This window comes from Gallinula chloropus (genome assembly GCF_964237585.1).
Source record: "Gallinula chloropus genome assembly, chromosome: 3".
Classification (NCBI taxonomy): domain Eukaryota; kingdom Metazoa; phylum Chordata; class Aves; order Gruiformes; family Rallidae; genus Gallinula; species Gallinula chloropus.
This window is the reverse complement of record NC_140087.1, coordinates 79,101,345-79,127,843: the sequence shown is the minus strand read 5'-3', so window position 1 is coordinate 79,127,843 and position 26,499 is coordinate 79,101,345. Positions and strand designations below refer to the sequence as shown.

Below are 26,499 nucleotides of genomic sequence, written 5' to 3'. Positions count from 1 at the left end.
ATATCTCCCTTGTTCTTAGCCATAAGAACAAACTCTAGTAAATAAAAAGAAAGATCAAAGAGCATTTAATATTTTTAAATGCAACCACAGAACTTATTTTGTACAGTTTGTTACATTTTTATATCCTAACATCATATTTTACATTAGGTCCAGATTGTACAGTGGATTAGGTTTAGATTTTAAAAACAGAAAAATAAAAAGCAAACAAAAAAGAACAACACTGGAAAGCTTTTAATTGAATTCAATTAGTCTGTCAGCTTTGCAAGTTGAACGAACCCACATCTGGGGGAAATTGTGCCTGAGAGCACAAAAACAGGAAAAGAAAAAGGTTTTCTGAATTAATCCTCCGTGCAGCTTCATGGAAGTCTGTCTCTGACCAAACTGTACGCTAAGGAAAGGTAGGTTAAGAATGATGGGGCTATCTGTATCTTCTGCTCCAGAGACAGAATTTTTACTGTCCCTGAAATTAATCTGATTTGACTTACTTTCCACAAGAAAAGTGAAGTTGGTGAGGGCCTAGTAGGAGCAGGAGTCCTGACAGGTAGGAAGCCAGTTAGTCACCACAGATCTTTGTCTGCAGCTTAAAGGAGAAACCTTGTCCCCACAGTTCAAAAGTAAAAAAAGAAGGGAAAAAAAGAAAAGAGAAAGGCCAGATTAAGTTCTTAATCCCACCAGGGAAGTTTGGATTGGCTAGCAGGAAAAACTGATTTACTGAAAGAGTGGTCAAGCATTGGGACAGGCTGCCCAGAGAGGTGGTGGAGTCACCATTCCTAGAGGTGTTCAAAAAAAGAGTAGATGTGGCACTTCAGGACACGATTTAGCAGCACAGTGGTGTTGGGTTGATGGTTGGACTTGATCCTAGAAGTCTTTTCCAAACTTAATGATTCTTTGATTTTGCTTCTCACCCCTCCACAAAGCACAAACAAGCTAACCAACCTTCAGACACTGATTCTTGTTCCATGTATTTGCCATCCCAACACACAAAATTTCCCTATTTCCCTCCTAACCAAACCAAAACCATGGAGTAACCAGCTCCCCCAAGCACAGTGCTGCTGACACTGTCCATGGAACATTCCTCTCTCTCAGTCTATTTTGATGCACGCTGGAAGGTTTCCCACTATCCTTCAAGTCCAAAACTAATAGGTCTTTCTGCCATGAAATAATACTTAACTGTCACAAGGACAATATATAGTTACATCTTTTCATCATGAATATTTAATCTATTTTTGAAGTGATGTATTTTTAGTATACCTTTAGAAAAAAAAAAAGTTGTGCCAAGACTTACTTTACTTCATGCCTCATAGACCAAGATTCTGAAACAACCTTGAGACCAGCTAACATAATTTTTTTTTTTGTTTCTAAAGAGTTGCTCTCCTTTTATCCACATAAAAGTATTAGTTTGTCACAACAGCTTCATTTTTTTCATTAAAAGCATAAATATACTGTAAAATGAATATAAAGTTTAAGCCAAAAGGCAGACAGTGCTACATGAGAAAACTGAAGTCAATCAAACGCTGCCAAGAGGACAGAGTACAACTACCAGATGGCAGCACATTCAGTTCTTAAGCAAGTCTAGGGAGTACTTCATGTGTTTAGCTTTCTTATTACATGCTCAGGATGTGCTTTAGACAGAATTTATAAACCAAACTTTTTCCATTCATTATACTATTGAGATGAAATATAATAGAAGACTAAGGACATCATATACTTAATGAAATTGCTGCCTACATCTTTACTCCTTAAAGAAAAGTACCACCAAACTCATGTATTCTTTAGAAATTCAAAGCTTTCTAGGTGGGTACATGCTTCCACCATGAGATCCATCTGACCACACATTCTCAATTTATTATCCACGCAGTAGTAGCCCATTTTGGCAGCAATAACAATACTCTGGAGCTGTGTCTCCTGGGAAGCTCGCCCTCAACATGGTTTGAACGTACACCTGCCATACAACAGGAGAAGGTGCCCCACAAAATACTGGCAACTACGGCTACTGCAATGTCCCATGTGCAACTCCTTTGGTGAAAAGTTAAAAAAGAGAAAAGGAACAAAAGGAAAAGAACAGTGTAGCTCCAGAATGAGGGCAAAGAAAAGACAGACATACTGATGGCATCCCTTCTGGCTCTCAGACAGCGAAAATACTGATTTTACATACAGGTTGTTTACAAAGCTAACAGTTTTCCAAGATTAAATTCATTCTGTGGGTTAAGTATATTACAACACACTATTTACATATGAAAAATATGGATATTGTACTAGGAAAGAAAATAAAATTTTAAGAGATTTGAAAAAGTAAAGCATTTTAATCTCTGTAAACCATACATATGACAGACTAAAGCCATGTGCCAACCAGTCATCTATTCAGCTCAGCATCCCAGGCTTTTGTAGAAGTATTGTAAAATATTGCCATATAACTTAAAAAGTTCTTTTTACTATTCTGAATTGAAGGTCCCATGTCATGTTTTTGCATTTATATCTCATACCTCGATATACAGTCCCATCTTCTCTGCTCTGATATAAAATATGTCGGCCAAATATGAAGAGAGTTCCAGAACTACTGGCTTTAATGCAAGAACTCAACCCAAAAAACTGAACTTATCTTCCCATCTCAGAAGCCTTAATTTCCATGAAAGTCTGCAAGCCAAAAACTGTAACTGGTATCTTAGTGCTGAAGGTTATTTTCAACAAATATAAATACCTTATTTTTATGAGAGAACTGGTTGCTCTGCTGTATGCACAGTGTTCTTTTCAAGTGAAAATTTCTGACTGATTCCCCAGTCAAGAATACAGATTAAAGAAAGAAAAAAAAAAGTATAACAGTGACATATACTTTTCCTGTCTCATAAAGTTAAAAGACTGTCTCTGTAGTCTGACATGAGCGACTGAATTATTTCACTTAGTATTTCTGTTAACTAAACAGGCCAGTAACATTTTCCACTAATTTTCAAATTAGAATTAGGATTCTTCCAAGATGTATTTCACTGAACAAGCACTGCATAACTGCCCTTTCTCCTGGTAAAGACTTTTCACAGACCTTTCACTCAAAGTAAAATACAGAAGCCCATCATCAGAAAACCAACAATAATCACTACAATCTGTGTTTGTTGTATGTATCACTTCAAACACAAAGGGAAGTAATTCTGCTAAATTTTTCAGTGTTAGTAAAGGTGAGTAAACCTGATTAGGATACTGAACATCTCAACAGGCAGAGTAAAAGGGAATGGTCTCCCTGGCCACTCTGTTTTCTCACACTGGAAAATGAAATGAAACGTCCAAACTTTCTGTTTGTATATTACAATCACAACATTTGGTGTAGACAGCAGTGGCTGCTGAGGGATGGTTTCCCACACAGCAATCCCCAACACTCTTCACTACTGTTACCCTGTATCGTGCACAGCAACTTGGTTTTGGTTCATTAGCAAATGGAAAGAATGGCACATGTAGCTTTGCAATATTAAAACCTGCCATAACATAAAGCTCAGTAATTCACGTCATAAGAACCGAGCATCTGCCAAAGAGAGATTTAAACTGGCAACTGAATTGGATTACGCTCAATATTGCAACTAATTTCTAGAAAATTGTTGTCTAGGTCATCTAGATGTTAGAACAGTTAAAACCTATGAAGCTGAACTACAAGGATATCTTACAACATTTACAGTAATTGCAAATATTAGGAACATTTATACACAGCTCACATAGTAAACCCATACCTACTAAGAGCCATAGGTAACTGACAAATTATTTCAAATACCTATACATAAAACAGGACCAAACCTACACAGTGTTGGTATTGAGATTGGGTCTTCCACTGGAAAGAAAGCACTCTGAATTCAAATACTTATTAAAACACAGTTTTGTTTTTCAAACTAAAGCATTATCCACCACCAACTACTCTCAATCACTAAGATAAGAAACTTGGGAGATTTAGGAAAAAGCCCTCAAGTTCTGTGGCACCTCCTGTCCACTTACTCTCTGTGCACACAGGGTACCATGGAGCCTGAGTGAACCAATACTCTGCAGAGCCTGCCTGAGGTGAGAGGGCTCCTGCTCAGTTATGCACTGACATATAACACTGCATCAGAGGCTGCCCACTCATTGCCAGAACCTTCAAGGATGCAGTGGGTATGGGAATTCACATTGCAGGGAAACGCTGAACTATTATTTGCAACTGAAGAACTTGTATTACTTTGCAGTATTCCCCATTGGGCAAGAAGATATATAGAGACCATACAACTAAGAGGAGTCCACTTGTATCCTCCCCACTAACTTCCTTCTTTCCCATTCTCTATTTAGATCTAAAAATCACATTATGGGTGAATTCAAGGTGTTATTTAAATGTCAGTCATGCAAACTTACATTTATCAAATGTCACACAAACTCTTAAGACTTTAAGTATTTTCCAATTGTCTGCAGCAGTATGGATAAAATTCCAAGAAGCAACACCGTAGTTATCAGGAAACAGGTATTTCCCCAATAGTGACAACACAATTGTTCTCAGACTGTAACCTAAACAGTTAAAGAAAATTGGAACTGATTAATTGAAAACTGACTGAGTATCTTTAAAGAGGTCAGAGCTCTGGTCATTCAGAAGAATGACCTTCTTAGCTGGTGCTATGATCTGCTGTTGGATTTATTATGGATCTATAAAAAAATCTAGAAGGTTATTCTGAAGATTAGTGTTTCAGAAAGAAGTTTGGGCAGGAATTCTAAAAGAGATAGGTACTTATCAAAGACCTGGAATTCATATTAAGTAATTAACGAGTCAACATCACAATGACAAAAAGGAATAAACATACCTCCTCAGTTGAAGAAGGTATTTTACCTCCCAGACCTTCCATCCAGAAGTCTTAACCTTTGCTAGTGCAGCAGTTACCACTACAAAATGAGCTCAGTTAAGTGCAGAGAAGTCCATGGACAAGTATTTCTTATCTATTCTCATGGCTGTGGCCAGATACTTCCAGAGCAGCCTAGAATTTTCTAACAGCCTCACTAACAGCTAGAAATAGTTGAGTGTCAGCTTATCTGACAATTCTACTATCATACAGGAACATGCTTCAGGAGATGTCAGGAAGTCCATTGATTTTCCCAAAGAACAGGCCTAATGTTGAAAGAACCTGCCATGGTATTGCTTCAGAAAGGAGGTCTGGTACTGGCAACTTCTAGAACAAAATACACCTGTTCCTTACTCTCATCAATGCTGAGGGCCCCAGGCACCTGCCTGGATAAGCTACATCAATAGCTGACATAGCTTAGTTCCAAGCAGCTACAGAAAAATCAAAGCTGTTCAGACTAAAGGTTTGTTTCCTTCCACATCCAATACATGACGAACGCTGGCACCAAGTCATTCTGAAACTACTCGTGTCCAGAGGGATCACAGGAAACAAAGAAGAGTACAGCTGCACCAGCAAGGATGTGCCTTGATCAGCTGCTAGTGGCAGTGACATACGGGATGAAGGACATAAGAATCAGAGGGAAGTCAATGAGATGTTGCCTCTGCAGGTAGTGAAGATGACATTGCCAGTGCTGTCAGCAGTGGAGGAACTGAAATACTTTCAGCATTGAGAGAGAGCTAAAGGCAAATAACAGGGCATGCAACCAGAGGTGACTGTGTCAGCAATAAAGGTGTGAACTTAGTTCATCTGGCAAAGCCTCCACACTGTTTTAAAGTAATGTTCAACCAAACGTTTTGAACCAATGTTCAACAGGAAATGATGACTCTTCCAGGCAACTGTTTTTTTAAAAAAAGACTGGACACCTTTCCAGACAGCATGCTTTAAATCAAACAATTATTACTAAGTTGTTCCACAGCTCTTGCAGGCTCAGCCATTTTATACTTTCAGGTTGGCAAGTCAGCATTCCAGCAGTCTAGGTTGGAGGGGAATGGCCGGCTGCAGGACCCAGTCTTTTCTAAATTGGGAGGAAACAAAGTCTGGTTGCAAGGATACTTCTGAATCAGTACTTGGAGAGCTCACAGTGCTAAAAGCCAGAAGCCCCAGCAGGTCAGGGTGTATAAACCACTTCAAGTCTCCAACCCCACTTTTCTGCCCGCTGTTCTTTTAAGGAACTGCTGATAGTTAATTGTTTAAGTACGTTTCCACCTCTCAAGTATACCAGCATCTGCATGTGAGCTGGTATCTAGCTGCTTGGTGTAAGAAATGCCTCCTCTATCTTCACAGTTTGTCTGGGGTTCGGAACCACCATTTTCAAGGTCCTATTATGAAATGCATTAGCCTCCAATGTACAAAGAATCAGACTAAGATTATAAAGCAGGAGCCTTTTTTCCTCAGGATGGACCCCTTTAAATAATTAAGATTCTAACATTAGTTTAATTCATAACAGTAGACACTTAAAAACTTTCTCACTTTCCAAAAGTCTTGCTACAAAAATATGTTCGTTTTTGTTAAATTGACACATCCCTAAATCAGCCACTATGACAACCCCTTGGTTTAAGAATAAAACTTGAGTCCTAGATTGATGAAAGAAAGAAAAACTGAAGCTCTTTACCACCCTAGGAAAACAGGAAAGCAAGATGTTTCCCTGCAAGCTGCTGCCTGATCATTTTCCTATGGTACTCATAAACAAGTGATATTTTATACTGTTATGAATTCTTATACCATTATTCTTTCATGGAAAGCACTCACAATTAATCATACCAGAACAGTTACTTTATTAAAGAAATGGGATTTCGTCTTTTTTAATTATTATTTATTTTTTTACTTGCAATACATTGTGTTCTATTTCAAGCCCAGTTTTCCATCTATAACTTAGCCCCAGTTGAACAGACTAAAATTCCAGCTTTTATGACAGAAGACTTTTTTTGATCAATAGAAGACAGCAGCAAAAGCATTTGTGGTTTTTCTCTGGAAAGCATTTGTGGCCACAGACTCAAAGGAGGAAGAAAGGGAGCAGGATTAACTCTTCAATGAAGGTCAAAAACATAATTCAGAAGTGAACCAAGAAGAGCAGCTGTGTCTGTCAGCACAATCAAGATTACCAGCTGGAGAATTTACCAGCAGTATGAAAACAATGCGCACCAGATGTCAAATGTTGCAACTGCGACTAGGAAAACATCTCTGGGCATGACACTGTCATGCTAGTACTCATTACCAGACAGATTTTATATTTAGCATTTATTTATTAATTAGGCAGACACTACCAGGAAGAAACAATGCAATTTTGAGCTTGCAATGTAAGCCAGAGGCAGGTGTGATGCTGTAATAACACTACAGATTCTAATAATTCTTCTTATTTCGACATACTATAATAACTTTGAAACTAACTAGTGAATTCTAGAACATCTGCAGCTTAGCTTGCTTCAGCTTCACTCAGTGCAGCCCAAGCTTTTAGTTGGAGATTGGATTCTTTCCTAATAAATATAAAATAAATATTAAGAAAACACATAAAACCACACACTGCTCCATGGATAATCAACTGGAAAGAACTTTACATACACCATGAAAGAGTGTACTTCAATAGCACCTCTACCAGCAGTTCCTTTACCAGCTGCTTTTTATCTTCCTCCTCCTTCTGGGGCATTCTTGTCTTTTTATTTTTCGTATACATTTTACTCCTTGAGGATGAACTAATTTTTTCCCAAAGTTTCATCCAGCATGTTCCAGTGTTCTTGCTGGTTAAAATAGCTGATGTCAATTTCCTTATTTTGTATGTTCTTTTATTATCTCACTTCTATCCTCCTTTGTATGTCTCTCACAAATGAAGCATGGGGAGAAATAATAAAAATAAGTAAATAAAAAGAAAGAGAGAAGGATTTCGGTTTTGTACTCCTCTCCCCTTCCACTGTTGATGACAAAACCTTCCTCAGCAGATCCACAAGCAGCCATTTCTGGATAGAGTCAATGAATCTAGCCACTCAAATGCTTTCCTTTTCCAACCTTTAAAAATTAATCTTCCTTTAAATTCTACGATCACAATGCCGGTTGTCTTTCTGCTGGTACAAACTTCCTGGGTGTCACGTCCTCCTCTCATATATGCAAATATTCCAGCAAACACCCCCAACTCCTCAATTAGTTTATCCAGGTCAGGAAGCTTGTTAATCTAGCTCTTTTCCCCACTTTTGTCACTTCCTTTAACCAGTTCTGATTGCTCACTCATAGTCTCGAACACCAGTGGCCATACATGTCTACAGAAATGATGGGTTTGCCTCCACATGCAGCTTCTCCTATGTTTGCACTCATGATTCAAACACCTCTCCTAACATCTCTAGTTGCCATATTGCAAAACCTGCCTTTTCCTCCTGTCATTACTATATTTCTATGAGTAGGCAGCTCTCATCCTCCCATTTAAAATCCTACTATTTCATGTCAAGGATTTTTCCAGCTTTCACTGCTAAACTCAAGTTTTAACATATTATTTCTTTCATTCAAAAAAACCCCAATAATCAACTCTAATAAACTAAAAGAATCATGGATATTAGTATCTAAATTGTTCACCATATAAATTATTATAGGAACTACCTCAAAGTTCATTTTATATCCCCTGCAAATCCTTGGTGCAAATGCTTTATCTGAAGGAAGACATACCTGCAGAAAAATACTGTGTTACCCTAAATAGCCAGTGTAACTGAATCAAGCTGGATAAAGTTAAATCAAATACAATTACTATCAGCAGAGAGGAAAGGAAATGTGTTTGGGGCACCTTTTCCTGATGTTACAAACCTATGCTAGCATACATATCAACTGCAGCAATTAATAAAAAGGGAGGGGTGTTAGAAATGCCCAATCAAGAGATACATTTAACCATGTATGTGCCCATTACTTGTTTCATTCCCCTAAGGACAGAAATTTCTTATATATTTCATTATTTCACATTCTCTTTAGCTTCTGCACTCATTCTACCTTATTACACCCTAATCCTCATACCTTACCTTAGCTTTGCCATCCTGTGCAGACATATATCCTACACACATGCTCTCTGTTGTATGGCTCCACAGAAATTCCACTATAAAGGAAAATGCAAGAAGTCACAAAAAATGTGTTTATTTAAAATATAAGATGTAATTTAACAAAACTGGAATCTTGAGAAACAAATATCACTTAAAATACAATTTGGGAAAGGACAAAAACCAAGCTTAAAACCTACTTACCAGAATAATTCCATCTCGAAAGAAACAGCTATCAAATAAACAAGATTTTCCTTCACTATTTGCAGTCACACACTGCAGAACTAACACCCAGCATGAGAATATTACCTCAGTGATATTGAGCCTCCAAGGTGAAAAACACATCAGTTGCAGCCATTGTTAAAAGACAGAACCAACTTTTAAAGCAGAGGCCTGTTCCACCCAAAAAGTAAAAACAGATATAATTTGGATTTTCTTGCTCTGAACCCAGATATAAGTACACTACAGTGGCATAAACCCAGATGGCATAGAAGGATTAAACAGAGTAAGTAGCAACAATACTTTTTTCACAGAAAAGGGCATAAATACATAAATATAACATGTAACTACCAGTGGGTACTTGGAGATGTGTGGTTTAGCTGCTCAGGTAGGACACAGGAAAATATGCAGAAGTAGTGATGTTTGCAAGGTGAGAACTGAAGATAGAGGCAGTATACTCACAGCTACTGTAGGATAGAAATGTTAAAGACCAACTGGTGTGCTTGTAGCGATAATGACTAAGAAAGCTAACTGCTGCTACTGTATATTGGTTAATGCATGTTAATCTAGTAAGGTGGCGGTCTGATGTTTGAAAGAGGCCCAATATATATCAATAGTTGAAAGAGCCCATTACAGTGAACGCTAATTCCCTCATACAGGTATCTTCCTACCTACAAACACCCTCGTATTCAGCTGCAACACAAAATTCAGAGAAGCAGCATATCATTCACATGTTTAGCTCCCATCCAGAGGAACATTAGAAACTGCCACTCTGCATTCTCCTTGCTGTACGCCACAGTCATTTTTCTTTGTGTTCATCAAGTACACAATTTGACAGAGGGAAGAAATAAGACAAGAGTAGTTGATTCAGGATTTTCATAGAATATTGTAATAAAATTGCACTCAAGTATAAAATTTTCCTTTGGATTACAGAGGAGTCTTACATGAGTTACATAAGATGCCATGAAAGTCTATTTCCAGATATTTCTTTCTGGAAGAGAGAGACTTTCATGTATTGCAAAAAGCATCATTAGATGGTTTCAAAACCATTTTAAAATTCCTTGTGTGCCTTTAATATGGTTGACGAAGATCCTTTGAACCATTTATCCCTGCATAGCAATCAACCTGAAGCAGAAGATCAAAGTTTAGACAACCCCGGCAAGACTAGAAGATTCTGACAGATATGTAGATTTCATCATAAAAGAAAAACTGAACTTCATTTAGGTATGTGTTTTGCTCCCCTTGCAATAGATTCATGACTGATATCACCCAAGGTTAGTCAAAGAGCTTTAGGAGAGCAGAACACATTCAGCGTAACGTAGCTGCTCTCGATGAAGCCAACCCCTCCCTAATACCCTAAAGGTTCAACTGTCAGCAAAAGCATTAATTTTCAGGAGAGAACTGTAATGTTATCTTTCAATTTTGAGAAGCTGGGCAACAGTTCAGGCCAAATACCCTCAAAATATTATTCCTTTCCCTTTGATAACTCTACTCATATTCTTTTAAGTTTTTAATAATTTTTTTTCCTTCTACACTGTCAGCAAAGGTAACATGCACTAGCATGAAACATGGTTACTGCCAGCTACAAGTAGTGGAATTAACACTGAAAATCCTAAATTACACACTTATCTGAAGACATTTCACACATTGTCACCCATTTAAGGCATCACTTGTAAATTGTTTCAATAGTTAAAAAAAAAATTAAAAATTACCACCCCTGCAATAAAGACACGAGAATTTGTTATTCTGTTCACTGAGTTCTTTGGTATTACACATCTTCAATCCCAAATCCAAATATTACATATGTTAAATTATACATTAAGTCAACATACAATGTAAGGCAGGAAATTTCTTCAGTACAGAAAAAATCACTTTAGAATAAACTGTGCTATAGTAATCCTATTTCAGTGGAATGAAAACAAAAAAATCAATGGGCAAATAGCCTTTCATTATGATGTATTAGGTTAGGTTGATCTTGTTTGTTATTATTTAATCAAATTTGTGCTTTCATTTTCTTAATGCTTTTTTAAGGACAGAATTTATATTATATGATGCTTTTTTCACTAGAGCAATGATGCCACAATTATTCCATTCTTAAATTTGAGAACTGTTAATCAAACTTGCAACACTCTCAGTATGTTTAGCAACCCATGCTCTGATTCTGGAGTCAGGATTAGACAGTCTTGGCTTTCAAATAGCTGAGAGACAAGAGTAAGATGATTGTCAAAGTCTATTTGACAGTCTGCTGCTTCAAAAAGACAAGCTATTCAAGCAATAATGCCAAAAAATGTAACATAAAAAAGCTATTTCTAAATTTTTTTCTCATCCAGGCCTTCCGAAATTCCTTTGTTGTCCATCATGAAAATCCCAGAACCATCACTGGCACTGTAAGTGTCCACCTCCACAATCTCCAGTTCTTTGTAATAGCAAAATGTACACGAAAATCTTACAGACAAGATGAAATGTTCACCAAAAGCATAAAACACACATAAACCTCAACTGCTGGGTAGAGAAAATTTAATGTGATCAACTATATTGAGCAAAATTACTTATTGGAGTGAATGACTGGAGGGGGGATACGATCAGCCTCAAGTCAACCAGCACAAAGTAGTACATGATATTTGAGGATTTTTGCAATGCAAGCCAGCAAGGTGCAACATGAGAACCAAACTGAAAGGTAGCATACATCTCATCCTGTGCACCTGTAATAACTTAACCCTAGCATCCTGAAAGTCACTGAACAGAGAGCAATAAATACTAAAGTCTGCGTGGGTTAACCCATCATTAGGAATGTCATCTGCTGGGTCACCTTTAGCACACTATCTGCCTGCTACTCCAGGCTGGCTGTGAGCCAGCAAACTCTGGTGACACAATGTTAGAGGTTTTAGTGGGACAAAAGTAGTAATGAATTAAAACAACAGGGTCTTTAGAAAGAATACCCAATAAATTAAAAAGAAATCATGCAATTCAAGAATCACCAGGTGAGATGTTATGATCTGCCTTAATACATGAAGTTAAGTTAGGTGATCAAATTTGTCATGTCAGATCCTAGAAGATATGAAAGCTACTTGAATATATAATACTCCTGATGGAGTATTAAATGCTTGGGAATAGAAAAGTAAAACAGAATATTACACAAATGAAAAAAATAATTCTAATAGTATAACATAAATATATATTAGACAGGTCCATGTGACCCAACAGATAAGCACATAGCATGACCAGTCACATATGCCCACATTTGAGGAGCATCACAGCAAAGGAGATGGTAAAAGTGTCATGCTGAAGTAATTCATTTTCCCCCAGTCTGAAATCCCTGCCCTCAAAGAGCATAAGTCTCTGAGTTGCATTTCCACCCACCTTTGGTAGCAGCCTACAGCTTCAGCTCCCTAGCCACTTCCCCATGACAAACCGCATGACAGTTCACTGTAACACACTTGGTCTGTAAAGCAGCGAGACATGAGGACCTTGTTTCTAGGATATTCAGGGCTGAAGGGCTGTAAAAGTTAACCATTCAGCTACAATGACAGAGGCAAAGGAGAGTTTTCTGTTCATCTCAATATAAACAGCAAGTAAGTGCTCCTGTTGACTCCGTATGGACACATAAGACATATAACTGAGACTTATCTGAACAGATATTCCTGGGCATAACAAGAAAATTTCTAACTATAAATCAACCTCCCTTATAAATATTTAGTGCATGCTTCAAATTTTCACATTTTGTCCTGCAAAAGGAGGGACAAAGAACTTTATATATAGCAACTTTACCGTATGAACCACTAAGAAGTAGCAAACACTTACATGCATTATCTCTAAAATTGCTAAAAATGTAATTTCTTCCCTGATGGACATACCCTGCCATCTTTGTTTCCACACAACCCTCTGAATCACAATTCTACTTGGAAATAATGACTGAGAAAGAATTGTCTTTTCCACAGTTTTAGAGAGCAAACAAGGCTAATACTACCATTGCATTTCCTAGAGTTTTATAATCTCAATTTCAATTTCATTTGTTTTCTCTGTGGCTTTTGAACAACCATAAATATGCACAAACAGTCTTTACTTTACCTTTCACTTTGAATTAGCACCTAGCTCCAGTAAAAACAAGCAAGGTATTCTTACCTAGTAAAGTTGGTTTTTCCTGCGATGATTCAGGCTCTGCTGAACACCTGCAAGACCGAAGAACTATCACACCTCCGAGTACACCATCTTCATTGGCTAGAAAAGGTGAACCTGGGCAAAATCATTGGGGAAAATTACTTGCAATAGGAATAGTTTATTCAGGGTGGGGTTTTTTTATTTCACTTTGACTTCTCCCTTTAATCTTGTCACTGTCTTGAAAAGACTGTCAGGTCAACCTTAAAACTGATGCCTTTGCAAAGGCATCAGTTTTATTTTTCCTAGTGTTTCTAATAAGCAACTATCTAAAGAGTAACCTACCAGTAACCAAAAAAAGGAAAAAGAGCTACCTAGAATTGAAAAAAATATTGGAAATTAAGTTTGTGAGTGCAAACACATTTATTCTTGGATCAAGGAAGTTAAACAATGGAAAACCAAGTGTCAAGTTGAAAAAATCATGCCTCTATTTAGTTCTTTTTGCACTATAATTTATATAAAGATGGCCACATATGAAAAAAATCAAGCAAATTTGGGTCACTTTTACAGTTCATTCATTTTTCCCCAATTTAAAGCACTTTGTACAGAGACATCATCAAATTGCTGCAGACTGTCTTCCTTGCTGTTTTATGAATATTAGCAGAAAAGCCAAAACACATCCTACTTTTTAAAGTGGCTTTTCTATTGTTAATTAAAGACATATGATACAAAACATCTATCAGAAGCTGGAAGAGTTTTAAAGTTAGCTGAATCAAGTCTAACTATTCTTTTTCTGGTTTGTAATTTGAACTGTAATTGTAATTTGTCTTGAGCCACAAAATTAACCAAGTTCTTGCACTTAAGGCCAAATAGACCATAGTCCCACATTTACAATACGCTATGATTTAAAGTTGAACATGCAGTTGCATCAGACATTTCATATATTTCTTTGCAATTTTTTTTTAAAATAAATTAGAATACTATGTCTAGTGTACAGACACTGTAAAAGGATTTGCTGGCCACAAGAACTTTAGAGTAGATTTACTCAGCACCCTCCTTCACTTTGCCCACAGCTATTCCTGTGATTAAAAGTACTCTTTTAATGGAAATAACAACAAAACCCCCCAATAAGAACCAACTATAAGCTTTACAGTAAGGAAAACTAAAAACTTTAACATATTTTCTCTCAACATAAAAGCAGCCACGTTCAAAAGTGATACAAGGCGGCCATTACAAGAGAAGGCCATATTACAGGAAAATAATACTTGTGGTATACTTAAACAGTCTTGTGGTTTTGCATGGCTGGGTTCTGGTGGAGGAGGGGGACTGCAAAGGTGGCTTCAGCAAGAAGCAGCTAGAAGCTCTCTGCAGGCCCGACAGAACAAACATCAGCCAGCTCAAGGCCAGAGTTGTTTCTGACCAAGGCCGAGCCCATCAGTGATGGTCACAGCAGCTCTGGGAATCACATTTAAGAGGAAAAAAACCACAAGCAGACACTTTTTGCCCCCTGAGAAGTGGGTGAGAAGATGTAAGAAACTCTGTAGACACCAATGTCAGTGATGAAGGTATGGGTAGGAGGCATTCAGGTACCAGAAAGAAAGATTCCCCTGCAGCCTGTGGAGAAACCCATGGTGGAGTGGGTGTCCCCCCACCATCCATGGAAGAGAACAAGAGCAGTCTGGGCCTGAGAGATTGAGAGATATTCTGTGATTTATGACTGCATCCATAGCAGTGACCTGCACTGGGGCAGCTGGGGAAGAGCTGAAGCCCTGTGGGAAAGGACTCATGTTGGAGAAGTTCGTGGAGGACGGTCTCCTGTGGGTTGGACCCCATGGTGCAGCAGGGGAAGGGCGGGCAGAATGCACCCCCCAGCTAAGAAGGAAAACATCTCGTGAGGAACTGACCGAAACCCCCATTTCCTGCCCCTCCCTGTGCCACAATGTGGGAGGAAGAAGGGAGCAAAATCATGACTAAAGTCTGCTAAGAAGGGAGGGGTAGGGGGAGGTGTTTTAAGACCATATTTAAGGCCATAGTAAAACACTAAGACTATATGAATGCACATAAAAGCAGACAGTAACTACTACTTAGATATTTGATGCCACGAAAGTCTCATTCTAGAAATGCTTAAGCTACGCTAATTGCTGGGCCAGGGAGGCATTGCTTTTCTTTCTCCCATGCTCAGGAAAGAGTAGATGAAAGAAAAGCCTGTAAATGAACCAATCATGTATTTCTTCATTTTTCCCAGTATTTTTTTCAATTATGTGCCATCATCACTGATCAAATTTTCAATAATCAGAATAATTGGCTAATGCTAAGCTCACTCTTTTTAAACTTTAAGAGAAGGCTTGACAGTATATTTCTTTCCATGTAGAATCTGCAGCAAAACATGTAACTACAACTACATTTCCATGAGAATTCTTTCATTTTTACAGGGATTTCTTTCCAAGACCTAAACATTCATCTTCCGTGGAGTACAGACTGTGAAAAGGAATCACTCAGAGTACATATTTTGTGAGACTTTTTTTAAAAAATGGGTTTAAAACAATTTAAAACTTGAGCTTTAAGCACATAATAAGCTCTTAAGCCTACATAATAAACTCTTAAACCTCTTATTTCAACCAGAGATGCCCTACCTATACATGCATGAATGTGCTCATGAGAATCCCTTGTGTGCTGCCAGTATAAATAGCATTTATTTATTGACTTTAAGCATGCTGTCCATGGTATTGCCCTAATTATGTACACAACTGTTTTCTGAAGCAAGCAAACCCTTTCAATGATTATGCACCACAGAAGCTTTATTACCAGTCCACAAAATTCAAAGGTTTTAACTCCATCCTTAAACACTCAAAAGCCAGAAAACTGACTGTATTACTTCAGCCTTTGCTGAAGTGCAGTGCCAATAGAAACCTCAAAAAGAGGACTAATTTAATGTCACTGTAAATGATAAAAGCTGTCCTGGTTCTGGTCAGGATAGAGTTAAATTCATTTGTAACAGTGGATGGAATGCTGTGTTTGGGAGTTAAAATGGGAGTAGAGCTGATAACACCCTGATGTTGTTAATTGCTGTCAGACAGTCAAGGACTTTCTCAGCTCTTCATGAGAAAGGAGGGGTGAAGCCAGGACAGGTGACCCAACTGACCAAAGAGAGTATTCCACGCCAGTTACGTCCTGCCCAGGATATCCGGGGCTGACGGGAGGAAGGCCTGGGTCGGCTCCGGGACGCGCGGTTCTTGGGGGACGGTCGGGTTCTGGGACGGCTCTGGGTGGCACGGCCTGAGTTGTGGGTTTGGTGAGAAACTGCATCGTGTATCAACAGCTTCATATATTTTTGCTCTGAAGTCCTGTTAGCATTGTTATATTTTATCTTTCCGTTATCTTAGTAAACTATCCTTATCCCAACCCACGGGCCTCTTATTTCTTGGTTTGGGGTTATTTGCCCCTTCCTCTTCCTTTTCCCTTCCCTTACCTCTTACCCCCTACCCCCCTTTTCCCTGCTCTTTTCCTTTAAGGAGCAGGCAGCTGCGTGGATCTCCGCTCTCAGCCGGGGTGAAAGCACGACAAAAGCATTATAAAAACATGATAAAGTACAGTTTTAACTTCAGCACTCATAAAACACACCAGATAAGCAAGATGACCTTCTTTAAGAGCAAATTGTGCCCTTGGAGTAAGGACAAATGTTGGTTATGCCAAATGAAACCAGGTCTAACTAGACTAACTTTCTAAGAACTGAGCATAATGGTACTAATGTGTTGATATGGAGATGAGTAAAATGGCTTAAAGTGACTTGTGGTGTGTAACTAGAATGGCCTATTAAACTGGGAAATGTCTTCAATGCTTGTGCTATGCAAACAAAGCAAACTCAACAGGATGCATTATCTCTCTCCAACAGATGGAAACACAGCATTATTTGCTCAGTTGTGCAGAAAATCAAAACCCAGACCCTACGTGCTATCCTCCTTTGTAGCACCTTGACCAATACACTACAACATAACAATGAAACTGATGGGATCATGTTGGCTTTCTTGGTGCAACTAGCCATGGTTTGGAGCTATAGCAATAAAAAATGAGCTAAAAAATGGTTGCAACTCAAGAAATTACTGATATTTATTATCAGCTAATCTGCTGAAGGTTTTTTTTTTCTTTTTTTTTTTTTAAAGAACAACTTTTAATCTTCTACATTTTATTGTCAGCTGCAGAATGAACAAAATTATGGAAGGAAGAAAAAGTCTGAAATAATTACAACTTCTCACCTCTGAACAAACAAGCAGCAAACGAAGATGCAAACACAATCACCTATAAAAGCCCTGCAGTAGTCCACAATTTTCTCACCCACACCACTTCATAGGCTGTTTTCCCACTTCTGCTGAAGGTTGCCATCCACAGTCATCAGAAACAAGTTGTGTGACTACACCCTCATCGGTTCTGAATGCTTTCACCAGCAATTTCATCTAAGCCATCTCAGTCCAAAATCAGCAACAATACAGTATGTGCCTCCAATTCACTGAGCAGCCTAACTTGTGGAGAACCAACCTCTACACAGTGGCAGTAAAAACCAGTTGCCTACAGTATTACACAATTCAATATTATAGTAAATTCACAGACCGTTTCTCCTCCCTACAAATCAGATTCTAAGCCAAATTAAATACATACTGAACACCATATTCTTTAAGCAGAGATTGTATTATTTTCCAATTAAAACAGTTCTTTAAAAAGTTAAAAGAGGGATTAATATTTTTTTTAACAAAGGTATTTCTGAATATGCAGACATTTTACTGAGAGCTGGAATTATGCTAGAGTGTATTTTAACACAGTAATGCAGTGCAAATGGCCTATGTTAAGCAAGATTCTTGACAGCTGTACGCTAGGCATCTATTATTAAACCTACAGAAATATTGGTACGAAGCAGTATTATACATTATGTCTAAACAGAACCCATACACAGGAATTAATTTGAGTGTTCTCAAAACACTGTGAATTCAAAGGTTAGGAACATATTTCATTAATTTAGTTCTAAAAATCATTTTGTTACAGCCAAGCCATTGAGAAAAAGAAATAATAGTGCAGACTGCTGCAAAATGTAACAAAACAGGTAATGGCATTTTGTTCACATGCATAATATTGAATTAGTTTTTAAAAAGCCATTTAGAAAAAAAAATGACAGTGGAGATCTCTGCAAAAATAACAATATAGATAAGGGCATTCTTTCATACACATTATGTTTAATTAGTATTTAAACAGGAAGGTGCAATTGAAATATGGCCATGTGTATTACAGTCATAATGGTTGTTCATTAGAAGGAAAAAGTGATCTGGCTCCCATGCTCTTACATATTTCTCTCTGCACTCTTTAGAATGATAGATCTTGCTATATAGCTAAAAATTCAGTAAAAATAAAACTCAATATGTCTACTAGCCAAAAATAGAGGGCTTTACTGCAAGAAAACAGAATTGCCAGACAAATCTTCGATCTAATACCTCACTAATGACAAAGCTAACAAAATCTGGGGCTTTTAATGCCATTTTTAAGTCTCATAAAACTCCTTATTCCTTCCCACTTACACTGAAGATTTTGGCATGAAAAAAACCTAATGCAAAACTACAGCATTTCCTAATAATGCTGACTGGCCACACCAGAAAAAAGGGGTAGGAAAAACCAAAGCAAGCCCATCTTTCAATAGCTTTGGTTTAATTCTCACCTCCTCTAGTCACAATATTTTATTTTACAAAACATATTTCCCTCCTTAAAAGCTCAACTTGAGTGTTATTGTCTTCAGACATATAGAAAGCATTATCAAGTTTTTATTTCTATGTTATGTATGTTATTAGTCTGCAGTAATGGTCTTGCAGCAGATCCACAGTCACTGATCCCATCAAGTTCTGTAAGAAAAACCACACCTGAACATCAAGACACAGGTTCAGCCTCAGACCAGGGACAGAACACACAGATGTCACAAGTGCTACGGCAAATAACGCCTCAATACTCAACTTCGCTCTGGAGGAACCACAGCTACAAGCAAGGAACATTGTTTTTCAATGTCTCTTCTAAATTAAACTACTCACATGATGAAGGTTGCCTACTCCAAAGCATCTGATCAGTAACAGTTGCTCATTTTGGATCCTGTGCTTTTTTCCCCCGTTTGCAGCTACTGCACAGATTGAGCCTTGCACAGATTTGATATTAAACTGTGTGAGAAGTGTTTTATTTACACTTACCCTACTGAAGGACTAACCAGCTATTCATCAGATGGTTTACATTCATACTCTTCCATAGTAGAGAAACCATTACCAGCTTTATTGTTTACATTTGATTTCAAAGTCTTCAGAGCTCTGGTATAAACACTGACTGTGGCATGGTGGAACCAATTACATGCTTTTGCATCCCCCAGTTTTAACAGGGGGCAGCGAAGCAGTTCTAAATCTTCCCAGGCTGTAATGTGAGTGAAATTCAGATTTTTTCAGGTCAATAATCTACAGACCACCTACGTCACCAGCCTTTGGCAGCTCATGTACAGAACACATTTAAAGCAAAGCTGTTTGCCACTGCTCCTGCCATGTAACTCACTAAACTTCAAGCAAACAACTTAAACATTAGACAAATATATAAGTACTAAATGAAGCCTGCTTTTAATTTCATGCACCATTATTTGTTAAATGTTTAAGCACAAGCTTTCTGAAACAAGAGATCTAAGTCGTCTTAAATATCTGTTTGGAATTTTTAAAGAAGCTGCAAGGAAAAGCACCTGTGCTTTCAAACTTCACAGGTTAGATTTTAAGAAATCAAATAACTGAGGATACTGCTGTCCAGTAAAATCCCAATGCTCTGATAAGGAGAAGCACAGACTAGACAAACTTTCAAGTATCATCACCACACAGTGTCAGATTTCAGCTGGTTTTGTTGTACGGATAAAGAAGGGGCCTATTCAATTCAACACATCAAACACAAATTTGTGAAACTGTAAAACGCTGGTGAATGAAATATATGAAGTTTCAGGATCACTTCACTGTCATCTCAAATCTTTTCCTCTGTGTCATGCTGAAGACATCATAATGCTGAAGACATCATAATGCTTCCACATCATCCTTCCTCTGTTACAAAACCACAAAGGATATTACAAAGCTTACATGCGATGTAGCACCTCATCATAAAGCAACAATAACCCTGTGTAATGACAGTCCCTGGTAGTCTTGTAATTGGTTTTAAGTATGAGGCTTTTTCCACCAACCAACGTAATTGGGAAATTCATATTCTATGATTCCCAACTGCCCAAACTCTTTCTCCCAAGAGAGGTATTTGACACAAAATTTGTAAAAGAAAAAGCGTCAATGCTATTGTTCTGTTAGTATTAGCACCTTTCTGCAGGCACTGCTCCTCTATGAATGGCACAACTTAAAAATTCGAGAATAGACCAACATATTTCCACTGAGGAAAGGACAAATATCAGATTCCTTCTATGTCTTTCAGCTCATTATTTTCTAATACTTTATAAGAAGCTTTAAAGTACAACTTCTAACACCACCATTGTGAAAATCTAGAGTTCCCACCAGTGAGATGACACAAACATTTACTCTAAGTCTACATTCCACAAACTTGGCTGCATTTGAAAGGAATGATGAGTAACAAAACCCTCTGTTCTTCTGTTTGGAAGGTATTTGTGTTTACAGAACACCATTCTTCGACTGCGTACCAAGCCTTTAGCGCTCTTCAACTAAATTTATCAAACCCACTTGATTTACAAAATACATCCACGTTTAATTTCTGTCACCTCCAACTCGACCATCAATTTTGCATTCTCCATAGTAAGCTGGCTCTGAGAAAAGATGAGAGAAGCACATCTGCCATTAGTTTGTTCATCACCTGCTGTTTAAATAGCGCTCACTGTTTAAGCCAGGCATTCCCTAGCTGGATGGATTCCCAGGGCTCTGTGGAGACTCAGAGTTCTGTAAACAGGAAGCACCAATCCGATGGCAACTGCCAAAATCAGCTGTTCATCCCTCCAACACAAGTAATGCACATTTTGACTTGTGACAAAACATTCCAGCTCTGCTTTGTTAAAGTGTTGGGGTTTTTTCCCTTGGTCCATTATAATTCTGGCAAAAGTTTGACATGACCACAAAGTAGGGCTTTCAGAACGAGTAGCAAGGAAAGAATCCATGCCACCAGCAGGTAGGCTAGTAGCCTACTTTATCCTATTGATTCACACCTCTAAGAAAACCTGCATCACATCATACATCCTGAGAACTAGCTCATCAACCTCTATGAAAATTCAGAGAATAAACCCCCTAATCTAGTGTATGCCTAATATTTTCAGTGTTCAGCTGTTGGAGTATATTAGCAAGACACTGCATCCCATCTTCAGAATTTCCAGAATCCCCAAAAATTATGCTAATGGCTACAAACAGAACTATGGCACATGTAAACAGCAAGATGCATCTGAATTTTGAGGTTTTTCTCAACCAGTCCTCATTCATAGGACAGCTGAGAGCAAAATAGATTTTATACTAATGAAATCCAAGCACTTCTCCTACAAAAACTGTTGGTTTTATCTTCCCCCCCACCCTCCCCTGCCCCTCATCAGCACTGCCTCAAAGTACAGCTGAGAATTACAGAACAGTGGGGGTCTGAAGGGACCTCTGGAGATCATCTAACAGTCACTGCTAAAGTAGTATCAGCTTGAGCAGGTTGCACAGGATCGCATTCAGGCAGGTTTGAATATCTCCAGAGGAGACTCCACAGCTTCCCTGGACAGCCTGTCCCGGCACTCTTTCACCCTCACAGTAAAGAAGTTTTTCCTCATATTGAGACAGAAATTCCTGTGTTCCAGTTTGTGCCTGTTGCCCCTTGTCCTGTCCCTGGGAACCACTGACAAGAGTCTGGCCTCATTCTCTAGACATCCACCCTTTAGATATTTATAAGCGTTGATCAGATCACCTCTCAGTGATCTCTTCTCCAGGCTAAACAGCCACAGTTTTCTCAGGCTGTCCTCGTAAGAGGAATCATCTAATCATCCTCATAGCCCTCCATTAGACTCTCTCCAGTAGTTCCCTGCCTTTCTTCAACTGGGAAGCCCAGAACTGGACACAACACTCCACACGTGGCCTCACTAGGACAGAGTAGGGGGGAGGAGAACCTCCCTCAACACACTCTTCTTCATGTGCTGCAGGATACTGCTGCCTTCTTGGGCATACAGCTGGCTCATGGATAACTTGGATAACACATATACCTGCTGCCAGGCAACAGAAACCTGCAGTGCTAAGCTTCTGAAAATACAAGACCAGATACAAGACTATCCTTAACTAAAACATGAAACCTAAAAAGGAGTTCTTCAACACTTTTTGTCCCCCAAATATTCCTGCTATGAAAAGCATTAATTTGACACTGTCTCTCATTCTTTTCACTTTCATTTATTTTGTTGGGTTTAGTCTGTTTTCCCAAGGCAATATGACATCACACTGTTAGCTGAGCAGCTCCTTCCTCTGCAATTGTTAGTTTCAGGTATTTCAAAATCTTCAGCAACATTCATTATGTTCTTAAGCTCAATACATTTTCCCATTTTCAGAAAATACAATGTATGTATCACATACTACCAAGTTAAGGTTTAAAGTAAAACCATCTGCTATGTAAACAGGTGGCAAAATACACATGGACCAAGCAGCAAGAGAGCTACTGCTTTTTTGCTAGCAGGTATGAAAAAGAAAATCCAGAAAACTCAAAGCAAGTTCAAGGAGGTACCTCAAAGTTCCTGAACTTTGTGGTCTTTTATCAGCCAGTTTCTGTGAATTACTTTGGCAGTAGATTTCTGTTTTGTGTGTACGTGCACACATTAAAATAAAATTGCATATAGTTATGTACAATTTACACCTGCTTTTAGTACTCCTACCACAAACAACACAGCAAATTTCCAGAGTATGGATTAAAGATCTGACTTTCCTCAAATTAGATCACTTCCATACAATACCTTCAGAGCAGCGTTACAAATAAGCTAAGTTATCACAAGGCTTCTCTTGGCTAAACAAATCCCTAAATGTTTTGCAACTACGCACTGGAACAAGTGATTAAATACAAAACATTACAATTGTGCTGCTTGGATTATAATCTCTTTGGGGAACATCCAGGGATTGCTTTGTTCTAGAAATGACTGCTGTACAGCAGTAGATTATGAAATCCAGCCTTCCAATGTGAAGGTGACATCCCCTCTGTCCTGGTTTTGGCAGGGATAAAGTTAATATTCGAGCAGCTGGCATAGTGCTGTGGTTTGGATTTAGGGTGGGAATAATGTTGATAACACACTGAAATTTTAGTTGTTGCCGAACAGTTGAGGACTTTTCAGCATCTCATACTGCCCTACCAGTGAGAAAGTGGGGGCACCCAAGAAGGTGGGGCAGCTGACCCAAACTGGCCAAAAGAATACTCCATACCGTATGACATCATGCTCAGGATATAACTGGGGGTGGACTGAGGGGCTGAGCAGCAGCTGGGGGTCTTATGCAGCATCAGCTTCAGGGTGATGGTTCAACACCTGCCTGCTGCTGGGAAGTGGTGCTTTGCTTGCCTGTGGGGGGGGAGGCAGGCTGAGAGGCTGGGCAGTTTGGGGGTCTTAAGCGGCAGCTGGGGTGCCTCCTGCAGCATCAAGTTCACGTGGAGAGAAATTGAGCTGTTCATCACCCGGCTTTGTGTATGTATTACTAATACATATTATTATCTTCCTTTTTTGTGTGTCCTATTAAATTCTTTATCTCAACCCAGGAGTTCTCTCACTCTTCAGATTCTCTCCCCAATGCCTCTGGGTGGGAGTGCGCAGGTGGCTGCGTGATGTTTAACTGCTGGCCTGGGCTAAACTATGAAAAACAGTCAAATGTAATGTTGTCAGAAGCAGAGTTTAATATGGATTCAACATCATAAACAGAAATAAATTGTAATGTGTTGTTTGCCAAGACCAAGAGTAACAATTCCAGGATCCCCAAAAGTTATGCATATGTCTCTCTTTCAGTTCTAATTAAAATACCATAAAAATTAACTTTGGGAACACAGTGTACAAGAAGTGTTATAATGCCCACAAGAAAGTTTGTGGGTCAACATTGTCTGTGGATTCTAAAGCTTAAAAAATTTTAAGGGCTCTAAAAGCAGTGCAAGTCAACATATATGCCAGAAGTCTCACTGGAATCTCTGCTATCTTCAAAAATTCAAGCTTATATAGATACTTTAAAATTCCACATTCATATTTGGGTTATGACACAAAGGAAGAAAACAAAATCTATATTCAAAAGAAACTAAACATTTATAAGCAGTGCTGTGAAATTCTCTCCAATCAAGGAAAACAATCATTTTTACACTACAATAGTTTCCAATGAAGTCTACTTCCCTTTATCAGCAAATTAAATTGATCATATAAACAGCAAAACAGATTCTGTCCAAAGCATTTAATTAGAACATACAGTGGTTGTGAGGTCTATTATATTTTAAAGGGTTATGAATAATTTTTATTATTGGTCCTAAACCAACAATTCTAAAATATGCAATGGTTCACCACAGCGAGTGATTCAGGCAGGAAATTCCTTCTTCAAACATCTCTGAGTATTCCATGACTCACATAACTGAGATATTTCCAAGGGTTTTCCTTTAGATTTCCTGAAATATTCCTTTGTCACAGATTCACAGAACCATGAAGCTTGAAAATGACCTCCAGGATCATCCAGTCAAACTGTCCACCTACCACCCATATTACTAACTAAACAATATCCTCACGTACCTCATCCAACATGACCCAAGGGACGTTGATTCCACCACCTCCCTGGGCAACCTGTTCCAATGTCTAACCACTCTTTCTGAGAATAAGTTTTTCCTATTTTGTAGCCTGAACATCCACTGGTGCAACTTGCAGCCATTCCCTCTTGCTCTATCACTAGTTATCTGTGGAAGAGGCTGACCCCCAGCTCACCAGAACCTCCTTTCAGGTAGCTGTAGAGAGGAATGAGGTCTCCCCTGAGCCTCCTCTTCTCCAGGCTAAACAATCCCAGTTCCTTCAGCCGCTTCTAGTAAGACTCGTCTTCGTTAACATTTTTTAGATGTAACACCACACTAAATTTGAAGCCAACTGCAACATAAGGCTTAAGCCTTATTACAATAAAACAGTAATTTTATTTAATAGGGTTGACTGAATTTTAAATAATGCTATACAAAGCTTAGGCAATTAGCACCACATACTTACCAATGAACTTGTTTTGCATAGTCTCTAGGAGAGCTTGGTGGGCATCTTCTGTTTGCAAAGCACATGAACATTCTCTGGCCAGTATGGTTCGGACAAGGTGCTCTCCACAACCTGAAGAAATATGAAGATTGGCAACAGTCAAAATACAGATACACTGTGAGGAAACTGTTGTTATTTTATGCCATCACAGCCAAATTAAGAACAGAAAAAAGTGCCCATGACAGGGATTTACAATGTTTTGGGTTTTTTTTTTAAAGACTGACACTGAATGTCATGAAAATTCAACAATGTCAGCAGTTTTTCTTCAGAACTTTCCTGACATTTCTACTGCATGAAGTCATAAATGAAAAAAGGTTATGTACGGAAGGAAAAAACAAAAGTAGTGAAACAGTGAAACAGCAAGACTCTCTGACTTGTCATGTTTATCCAGATTCTATAATTCTTTCTCAAAGAATTTAGTTACCGATCATTCTCACAGGAATGATCCTCGGATGCAACTCCTCTTGAAATCAAGAACATCTTTAGAGAAAGCCACAGTTAACTCCTTTATGCAAAGTAATCTTGTGTTTAGTCCACCTATTTAGCCTGTTGTCAGGAATGCATGAATTTACCTATGCTCTTTTGACAGGCTGCTCACTGGACTTCTAATAAAAATTTCTGTAATTTTTGAAGGTTTAAGAAACCAAACCTAAATCTCCAGAAAATAACCATTTATTACTCCAGTGCTCTCTATAATTACCCCCGAAACCTGTTGATGACAAACAGGACATTACTTCCTACTCTGTAGGAACACTTTCAGGCTTGCTGCTTTTCTCCCACACTCTTTTCTATTCCTGTAATGTGCTTTGGGACATAGAGCTGTGGTCAGACTGAACAGTGCATGTTTACTGGAACAGTGTTTTACTGACAGGGAAACCCCCTGGTTCTGCATATCCACAGAAGTCACTGTACTGCTATGCTTCCCATTTGTTGACATTTTTCCTCAATGGCAAGGAAGCAGAGGAAGCAGCTAGATAAGGTCTACCCAAGCACCAATCAAGGTGAAATGCATTATCCAGTTTGGAAAAAGGGAAGACAC

At 38.5% G+C, this 26,499-nt stretch overlaps 1 protein-coding gene across 2 annotated transcripts in view; it reads right to left on the bottom strand.

Annotated features, from left to right (window-relative positions):
* Nucleotides 1-26,499, bottom strand: part of TASP1 (taspase 1) — a gene marked incomplete at its 5' end in the record, with an annotated part of 88,711 nt that overhangs the window by 4,001 nt on the left and 58,211 nt on the right. For both annotated transcript variants that reach the window (XM_084262583.1, XM_084262584.1), the window contains 3 exons: nt 8,885-8,958; nt 13,241-13,351; nt 25,422-25,532. In XM_084262583.1, coding sequence (XP_084118709.1) covers nt 8,885-8,958; nt 13,241-13,351; nt 25,422-25,532 — 296 coding nt within the window. The remainder of the gene's footprint in view (nt 1-8,884; nt 8,959-13,240; nt 13,352-25,421; nt 25,533-26,499) is intronic.